Source organism: Rhinoderma darwinii, chromosome 13 (genome assembly GCF_050947455.1).
Source record: "Rhinoderma darwinii isolate aRhiDar2 chromosome 13, aRhiDar2.hap1, whole genome shotgun sequence".
NCBI lineage: Eukaryota > Metazoa > Chordata > Amphibia > Anura > Rhinodermatidae > Rhinoderma > Rhinoderma darwinii.
This window is the reverse complement of record NC_134699.1, coordinates 18,675,092-18,685,254: the sequence shown is the minus strand read 5'-3', so window position 1 is coordinate 18,685,254 and position 10,163 is coordinate 18,675,092. Positions and strand designations below refer to the sequence as shown.

The window sequence follows — 10,163 nt, the reverse complement described above, 5'->3', positions numbered from 1 at the left end:
GGTGCTGTTCCTCCCAAATAGGAGCACTTGAAGGCCTAGTTCACACTGAGTTTTTTGCAGGCAGAAAAACCGCCTCCATTAAAATCAATGAGAGGCGTTTTTGGACATTTTTTGACACCGTTTCCGCATAAAAAAAACAGCACCATAAACCTCAATGTGAACATACCCTCTTGAAGGCTCGACTATATCTCATATATATCCAGTTCTTACCATCTCTAGATACATTTTCCCACATACACCGTGTGCACAATTATTAGGCAAGTGGGAATTTTAACCATATCATCATTTTTATGCATATTTTCCAACTCCGAGCTGTATAAACTAGACTGCTTATTGGATGAAGCATATCAGGTGATGTGTACTGGTGTAATGAGGGAGGGTGAGGCCTAAGGAGATGAAGACCCTATATCAAGGTGGGCAGGATTATTAGGCAACTTGTTTTCCTCGGGTAAAATGGGCCAAAAAAGAGATTTAACTGACTCTGAAAAGTCAAAAATTGTTAAAAGTCTTTCAGGGGGATGCAGCACCGTTGAAATTACTAAGATTTTGGGGCGGGATCACAGAACCATCAAACGTTTTGTTGTAAATAGTCAACAGGGTCGCAAGAAACGTGTTGAGAAAAAACAATTCAAATTAACTGCCAAAGATTTGAGAAGAAGCGACCAGGAAACCATTATCCTCCAGTGCTTCATATTCCAGAACGCCAACCTCCCTGGAGCGCCCAGAAGTACAAGGTGTTCAGTGCTCAGAGACACGGCCGAGGTAAGGAAGCCCGAAACCCGACCACCACGTCAAGACGGGGTCAAGAAATATCTGAGGACAGATTTATCACAGGTTTTCTGGACTGATGAGATGAGAGGGACACTTGACGGACCAGATGGATGGGCTGTGGCGGGATCAGTACCTGGCACAGAGCTCCACTTCGCCAGCCAGGTGGAGGTGGGGCACTGCTATGGGCCGGTATTATTAAAGATGAGCTGGTTGGACCTTTTCGTGTTGAAGATGGACTAAAAATAAACTCCCAAACCTACTGCCAGTTTTTAGAAGACACTTTTCTTCAGGCTGCGGTACAGGACAAAGTCTCATCGTTCAAGAAAACCAGGATGTTTCAGCAGGACGATGCGCCACCGCACGCACCGAGGTCTCCACTGCACGGCCAGCCGGTAAAGGCCTTACAGATGGAAGAATAATGACATGGCCCCTTCCTCACCTGACCTAAACCCTATTGAGAACTTGTGGGACCTTCTTAACCAGCAGGTTTACGGTGAAGGAAAACAGTCCACCTCTCTGAACAGTGTCTGGGCGGCTGTGGTTGCTGCTACACAATAAGTTGATCGTCAACAGATTAAGAAACTGACAGACTCCATGGACGGAAGGCTTATGACTGTTATTGAAAAGGAGGGGAGCTATATTGGTTACTGATTTTTTTTTTTTTGGGAAATGTCAGAAATGTTTATTTGTAAATTTTGAGTTTGAATATTATTCTCACTTTAAGGCCCCATTCAGACGACATTTTTCTACGCCCCGTCACACGGCTGCATTGAAATCAATGCATGTCTAAGGAGCTATTCACACGGCCGTTATTTTAAAGGCCCCTATGAACGGCCCTATTTTTGCCACTTTTCCCGGATCCCTCAATAGACTCAAGTCTATGCAAAGACGATTTTCACGGCCGATTTGACACCCGGTCATCTGAATAAAGCCTAACAGATGAAAACAAACAAGTGAGATTTGAAAATGTTCCTTTTTCATTTAGTTACATAATAATTCTGCACACGTAGATATTCTCCTAAGAAAGCCAAAACCTCCCTTTTACTTTCTTAAATATTCAGGTTTGATGTTTATTAACATTTTGGATTGACTGACAGCACTGTAGTTGTTCAATAATACAATTAATCCTGAAAAATACAACTTGCCTGATAATTGTGTATGTAATAATGCTCGTCGTATCGCCTGTGCTTTTATAACGTAACCTCCAATATTAGAACATCAAAAAGAAGTACCGTACATCCCTCTTATCACTGACATGAAGATGGGATCCCGTTTTGCCTCTCACCTAGCAAAGGTTATATGTACCCTAATAATAGTGCCATACAGCCTACAAACAGTAGCACCACATCAGTGCCCATATACTAGAGCCTCCCATATCAGTACCTGCAAAGTGCCCCTATAATAGTGTCTGCCATGGGGCTCTGTAAAGAGATGTCAGTTCTTGGAGCTCGGAGTCTTTACTATGAGCATTGGGCACCGATCAGTCAACGGCATCTTCATGTCACAATTTCAAAAAGTTTGGTAAAGGGGGTCCATCATCCTCTTTAGTATTATAAGTGGTACAATATGATTTATGTGGTACAGAGGATAACGTGTCTGTTTTAGAAACACATTTTCAAAGATCCTATTAGGAAATAGAGTTAACAGAGGAAAGGCCCCTCCTTTAGGACCTCCGTGAATTAGCTGGCAGAAGAGAGGCTGGAGGACCCAGCACATCCGTGCATTGCATGGACAGTCTATTGATTTGAATGGTCACTACACCGTGTTCCAAATTATTATGCAAATGTTATTTTTCGCTGATTTTCCTAAATAGTCCATGCAAATGACAGTCAGTATAATCTTCAAGCCGTCAACCGTTGGAGTATAATGCAAATTTTATTGAACAAATCTAATGATAACAGATTTTTTTTTAGAAGTAAAAAACTCAAAATGCTTCACATTATTATGCACAACAGAGATCAAAACATTTTAAAGGTTGTAAAGAGAACTAAAATGGTAATTTGTTGAATTTGCATCATCAGGAGGTCATATTTACAGAAATCAAAAGATCTTTCAATATAAAAAACTTAACAGGCCAAGTTACATGTTCACATAGGGCCCCTTCTTTGATATCACCTCCACAATTCTTGCATCCATTGAATTTCTGAGTATTTGGACAGTTTCTGCTTGAATATCTTTGCAGGATGTAAGAATAACCTCCCAGAGCTTCTGTTTTGATGTGAACTGCCTCCCACCCTCATAGATATTTTGCATGAGGATGCTCCAAAGGTTCTCAATAGGGTTGAGGTCAGGGGAACATGTGGGCCACACCATGAGTTTCTCTCCTTTTATGCCCATAGCAGCCAATGACACAGAGGTATTCTTTGCAGCATGAGATTGTGCATTGTCATGCATGAAGATAATTTTGCTACGGAAGGCACGGTTCTTCTTTTTGTACCACGGAAGAAAGTGGTCAGTCATAAAATCTACGTACTTTGCAGAGGTCATTTTCATACCATCAGGGACCCTAAAGGGGCCTACCAGCTCTCTCCCCATGATTCCAGCCCAAAACATGACTCCGCCACCTCCTTGCTGACGTCACAGCCTATTTGGGACATGGTGGCCATTCACCAACCATCCACTACTCCATCCATCTGGACCATCCAGGGTTGCACGGCACTCATTAGTAAACGACATGGTTTGAAAATTAATCTTCATGTATTTCTGAGCCCACTGCAACCGTTTCTGCTTGTGAGCATTGTTTAGGGGTGGCCGAATAATAGCTTTATGTACACTTGCAAACCTCTGGGGGATCCTACACCTTGAGGTTCGTGGGACTCCAGAGGCACCAGCGGCTTCAAATACCTGTTTGCTGCTTTGCAATGGCATTTTAGCAGCTGCTCTCCTAATCCTATTGATTTGTCTGGCAGAAACCTTCCTCATTATGCCTTTATCTGAACAAACCCGTCTGTGCTCTGAATCAGCCACAAATCTTTTCACAGTACGATGATCACGCTTACGTTTTCTTGAAATATCCAATGTTTTCATACCTTGTCCAAGGTATTGCACGATTTCACGCTTTTCGGCAGCAGAGAGATCCTTTTTCTTTCCCATATTGCTTGAAACCTGTGGCCTGCTTAATAATGTGGAACGTCCTTCTTAAAGAGGCTCTGTCACCAGATTTTGCAGCCCCTATCTGCTATTGCAGCAGATCGGCGCTGCAATGTAGATTACAGTAACGTTTTTATTTTTAAAAAACGAGCATTTTTGGCCAAGTTATGACCATTTTCGTATTTATGCAAATGAGGCTTGCAAAAGTACAACTGGGCGTGTTGAAAAGTAAAAGTACAAGTGGGCGTGTATTATGTGTGTTACATCGGGGCGTGTTTACTTCTTTTACTAGCTGGGCTTTCTGATGAGAAGTATCATCCACTTCTCTTCAGAACGCCCAGCTTCTGGCAGTGCAGATCTGTGACGTCACTCACAGGTCCTGCATCGTGTCGGCACCAGAGGCTACAGTTGATTCTGCAGCAGCATCAGCATTTGTAGGTAAGTAGCTACATCGACTTACCTGCAAACGCCGATGCTGCTGCAGAATCATCTGTAGCCTCTGGTGCCGGTGTCCTCGCTCGTCTGACACGATGCAGGACCTGTGAGTGACGACACAGCGTGATCTCTTGAGAACACGGCTGTGTCTGCACTGCCAGAAGCTGGGCGTTGTGAAGAGAAGTGGATGATACTTCTCGTCAGAACGCCCAGCTAGTAAAAGAAGTAAACACGCCCCGATGTACGCACATAATACACGCCCAGTTGTACTTTTACTTTTCAACACGCCCAGTTGTACTTTTGCAAGCCTCATTTGCATAAATACGAAAATGGTCATAACTTGGCCAAAAATGCTCGTTTTTTAAAAATAAAAACGTTACTGTAATCTACATTGCAGCGCCGATCTGCTGCAATAGGAGATAGGGGTTGCAAAATCTGGTGACAGAGCCTCTTTAAGTAGTTTTCCTTTTTTTTGGGCACACCTGGCAAACTAATTATCACAGGTGTCTGAGATTGAATACAATGATCCAAAGAGCCCTAAGACACAATACCATCCATGTGTTTAATTGAAAAACTAATAATTAAAGGTTTATGACACTTAAATCCAATGTGCATAATAATTTGTAACACAGTGTATGTAATGCTCCATTTTTCCTGTAGTGGCTCTGCAGGCACTTGCTGCCAGGTTCCTACACAGATCACATCTGATCACTGTAGATCCTAGCAGCGGTACTTCCTGTGGTCAGCTCATCGTCTAGGAAGCCTTCTAACCAAAAGAGATTAACCAAAGAGGACAACCCTTTTTAAAGTACAACAAACAAAAACCACTGTGAAAATTTAGACATCCAGATATTTATTTCATGATTCTATTTTATTTACATCTCAGAGTGGAATGAACATAATGGAAAGCTTGGACGTGTATGATATCTCCATTGTTATGGAGTGAATTCATTGTTTTCTTTTGCCTTATCTGAAATACGATGAACTTTTTAATAATCTCATTCATTTTAACTGTCCAAGGTACATATGGTCCATAAACATCCGCCATATCTATGACAGTGTAAAACATACGGGTTTATTATGTGCAATACATGTGAGCTGCCATCTCCGCGAGTTTATAGCTTCATCCAGTGTCACCCAAAAGTTTTCCAGTGATTCCTCCAGAGCTTCAGATCTGGACGTTCTTGCTCAAATATACAATAAAACATGTTCTATAATGGAATTTTTCCAGTGTCTTTTATCCAAAGTCACAAAAAGCATAGGAAGAGTCCAGGTCTCCCATGTTCTACTTGATAAATACGTCTTTAGTGTCTGTAATTCCAGTGCTTCAGGATAGTCTATCAATATTCCAGTGTCAGGCCCCCCCCCCCCTATTCCATGGCACCAAAGTCAAATAGAAATCTGCCGCCCATATTCAAGTGCCAGCGTCTTTTTCTATTCCAGCATAGTAAAATAATAAAATTCCTATATAAAGTCATTCATAAAATAATCTATAGCTGACCACCCCCCCCCCCTTTTTTTGCAATGTCCCCATTGTCATTGAGAAGCCAATATCACAGGAGATAGTCCAGCTCCCGATGAGTCTTGGCAGTAGAACGTTCTCAGTAGTATTTGGCCGTTTCTTTCCAGGTGGTGACCCAATGTCTTTGGCTGTTAGGTAGCCTGCCGCACAGCTCCTGTCTTTCTTCTTGACGGACACACACAGCATAGTGAGTTTGACCCAGGCTGTAATGTCTGACACGATGGAAAAATCCAACCTGTAGAATTGTGAGAAGCAAATGGAGATATGTAGGGAGGGTCAACATGGATATTGTGGTTAGAATATGTTGAGGTGGAAAGGTCATAAAAGAGTCAACAGTTCAGGTAGAGATATGAAATGTGGAAGGAAAACACCAACGAGAAGAGACACAATAATGAGAGAGTTGGTATGGAAAGTCCAGGAGACAGTGGGGGGGGTTTGAAAAATAACAGGTTAATATGGTGGTAGTAATGAGGATGAGGAAGATGGCATATAGACAGAGGAGATGAGGTGAGTTGTAGTTAAAATTTAGAGATGACATTTGGATATGGTTAGGATTGAAATAAACATAAAGGTAGATAAATGTAAGAATTTTTGTACAATAATTCTAGACAGAATAAATAGAGTGAAGATAGACCTAGACATTTTACAAGAGACATTAGCTTTAAGATTGTACAGTAGATTATTAAGTACCACGGAGACCAACAGATAAAGACACAAGTAGTGGGTGGAGGTGGGAAAGGTTTGCAAGCGCTTGGCTGAGATTGTCTGGTTACCCGAGGGGCAGGGTTGGGGTCAGTGGTCAGAGATCGGACTCAGGAATCCTGTGTTAATCTCTCGGTCTCCGATGGTTGCACCTTCATTTCAGCCTTCTGACCTCTGACCTCATACTTGGCGCGGGTGTTGGCCCTCCGGAAGAATCCACACTATAAGGCAGGAGAGTGGTGAGGGCCAAGCAGGAAAGTCATAGGGCAATGTCACAGGTTATTACACATCAAAAGTCTGAGAGACCAGAGAGCTTTGGTTATCAGGTTGAAAGACTGTAAAAATGTTGAAGGTGTCTGCACAGGATGAGGGGTGGGAATAATTAGCTCAATATATAGGCAAGCGAGGAACAACAGGTCAAGCAGGGTTAAAAACTGTATAATTTCCATGCATAAAACTGAGATATACTTGTAACCTTGTAGCACATCTCTTGCAACCAGGGTTGGACTGGCCCACCAGAGTATTGCTGGATCCTCCTGTGGGCACAGGCTCTGATATAACAGTAGGCCCCTCATATAACATGGTCCTAAAGGTCTAGCAGAAGACAATCCCATTTGGCACCGACTTGACTTGCCACTTGGATCTATTTCTGATAGGTTAATTCTCTGGTGGACCCATGAAACCCAAGTCCAACACTGCTTGCAACTGAATTTGATCTTCATAAAAACCCATTTAGAGGGTACAACATAATTACATAGTAAAAATTCCACCTATAAAAATAGTTTTAAAAAGGAATTATCTGTTAAGCGTATCAAACCCCTCAGAAGTCCTCCACCCGGCAAAACTGTGATTCCACATCAGAAGATATGACCAATAGGACGGACTACTGTTTAACATGACGTAAATCCAGCCTTTACCTCAACATTCTGCGAATTAAATCTATATTATAATTTAATGTACAGGCTCATCAGTGTCATAGGGTAGGACAAGTGGCACACCCAAGGGGTGGACCGATCGATGGATCCGGTTCGCCTCCCAGACGTTCTTATAAAAAAATGTTTCCCCCAGTCTCTGGTTCTTCGATGTTCTCCTCTGTGTTTTGTACTTGTCCCCTGGTGTGCTCCCCTCCTGTGTCTCCCTGTGTGCGATGCACAGAGTCTGTGACTTTTTAAAGCCAGTGTCCAACCATTGGACACCCAACATTATGTCATGATCTTATTATATATCAAAGTCTTCTTTGTGGTGGAGAGATCCTAATAGGTGGCCAACTGCTCCGAATAAGGTGGTTCTTTACAACCAAGCACTGCTATGTAGGGAGGTGAGGTTATATTTTTAATGATTAGTGAGTGGTCTACAGAGGTAGGTAAAGGGGCCGTATCTGGGGGGATTTCATCTCTTACCTTCCACAGGATGATAATGATAAGTCCTAAAAGCAAAATTCCAGATACCACTGAAACAATGATCAGCCAAAGCGGAAGTTCAGCCGGAGGTGCTTCTACCAATTCAGAGTCTATGGTGACTGCAAACTGATTTGAGGAATAGAAAGTATGGATGATTCATGTGGAAAATACATCTTCATAAACATTAATATGGTATTACAGAAAACCGGTGATCTGACGTTAGACCTACTGATATATGGTGGCTCGGCATTTTTATGGAGTCAATATTGGTTTTCAGATAAAGTTCTGCTGCTCCTTCCACCCAAATTCTGTCGGCATATCTATAATCCTGAGAAAACAAAGAAAAGAGATGGAGTTCAGGTACAAGAGGAAAATATGGCATTTCAAGTATGACTATGTCACGGATCCATGTGGTCCTGATCCATAATATGGCGTCCATAACGTGCTATTGGCCCTTTCCATCCCTTTGTGTGATTCCATGCAAGCCACAATTCATTTCCCTAGAGGTATTGCTTCTAGGGGAGAACATGGTTCATCAAGAAGGCATGATACAGCAGAACACGGAGTGCTTATAGGTCCATAATACTGATGTGTACCCACTCCATGTCCTGCCGTACTGGGTCAGTACACATGGAATTGGGCCTATTGTGAAGCTAAAAGAAGTTCTCTTCGGGATTAAATTGGAAATAATTCTCACCTCTAAGAAGGTGCTGCTCCAAACTCTTGCATGCACAGTAATATTGGCTTCCGTCTCCATGTCATTCAAAGGGCAATGAAAACGCACACAGTTGGCACCACCACCTTTACAGCTCTGTGAACACAATGCACTATATTAGAATACAGGTGAAGGCAGTGGAAATGCATGCTATATAACGGAGTTCTTACAATCCAAATGGTAAGTGGTCTTTTCCAGCAAAGTCAAGAAGAACATAAGAGAACATGACTGGTATGGAGTCTAGAGGTTTCCACCAAGAAGAAATGCTAATGTTCAAGGCCATCAAGTAAAAAATATGGATTATACCTAATGTTTGAGGGTCCCTTAATGCAAAAACGATTAACAAGTCCTGATTCTTACCAGTACTGTATTTGGTCTCTTAACAGCCGGCAGAACCAGGATATCTGGCAATTCCAACTTTTCCGTACCTCTTCTTCTTCTACCCCCAGACAGCTGCAGAAAATAAAAAAACAAGTCGCTAAGATGGAGGAGGACTGTGGCCATCAGCTTGGTTGTGAATAGAAATAGATAAAAAATCATTGATGTCTAGTCAAGCAAACAGAGTATATACTGCAGTCTACAATATTTTTTTTGCCAGTGTCTAAAAACGCAACAAAAACCCAATAAAAAAAAAAAACACAAAGCATAGTCTAGAAATATAAAATTACATGCATCAAAAATCTAATGTACATTTATGTCATACTGCGTCCTGTGATGTCCATCAACTACTGACCATGGAGCCCTAGACATCGACCGATTAGTATATGATGGATTCAAGAAATATGCAACAATGAACAAGTTTGTCTCCTTTCTGTTAATTTATCTTTGCTATCATCTGTGAGCTTGTTTAAAAAAACTAGTTTTCAAATGGGGAATTAGTTAATAATGAGGGTCGCCCATTCAAGACCCTCATTTATTAGTGGGGAGCGGGAAACGGCTACAAACAGTGTCTCTTGCTCTGAAGGACCCAGCATGTCTATGTTTTATTGATTTCAATGTAGATGTAATGTGTGTAATGCCTCATTTCCCCTGTGGTGGCACTGCAGGAGAATTGAACACTCACTTCCAGGTTCCTCCACAGATTATAGCTGATCGCTGGGATTCCTGTGATCAGCTTAATATTGAAGACACTTCTAACAAAAAGGAATTGTTGAAAGTGGACCACCACTTCAACTATGTTTTGCCACATCATGTTGCTTTTTACTGCTGTTCTAGGGCCCAAGTTGTCCAAATATGCTTTTGACTTTCCGTATTGTTACCATGTGCCATCACCATGGCTTATCCTGACTTTATTAGTGGGAATTTTTTTTTCTGCTAATGGATCTTGCCATCTGCACTTTACCCTCTCCTTTCTCTTTTGCCTTAGATGTCACTACTGGGTCAAACCGGAGGACCACGACTTAGACGTGTCTGACAACTGGTTGAGGCAAATGGTCTGTTTCGATTTTGTGAATCCATGTCTACAATAGACAGTCCATGACAGCAAGGGGTCTGCTTATTAGTCTTTCATTTTGCAAAGGATGTAGAA

The 10,163-nt window shown here is 42.0% G+C and overlaps 1 protein-coding gene across 2 annotated transcripts in view; it reads right to left on the bottom strand.

Moving 5' to 3' along the window:
* Positions 1 to 5,126: 5,126 nt before the first annotated feature.
* The window catches only part of ITGA3 (integrin subunit alpha 3), a 48,424-nt gene continuing 43,387 nt past the window's right edge, over positions 5,127 to 10,163 (bottom strand). The window contains exons 21-26 of one of the 2 annotated variants that reach the window (XM_075846285.1): positions 8,996 to 9,088; positions 8,618 to 8,731; positions 8,150 to 8,248; positions 7,921 to 8,046; positions 6,592 to 6,741; positions 5,963 to 6,053 (exon numbers count right to left, since the gene is read on the bottom strand). In XM_075846285.1, coding sequence (XP_075702400.1) covers positions 6,631 to 6,741; positions 7,921 to 8,046; positions 8,150 to 8,248; positions 8,618 to 8,731; positions 8,996 to 9,088 — 543 coding nt within the window. In that variant the 3' untranslated portion in view covers positions 5,963 to 6,053; positions 6,592 to 6,630. Of the gene's footprint in view, positions 6,054 to 6,591; positions 6,742 to 7,920; positions 8,047 to 8,149; positions 8,249 to 8,617; positions 8,732 to 8,995; positions 9,089 to 10,163 lie in introns of both variants that reach the window. The other variant, XM_075846284.1, reaches the window with a different exon arrangement.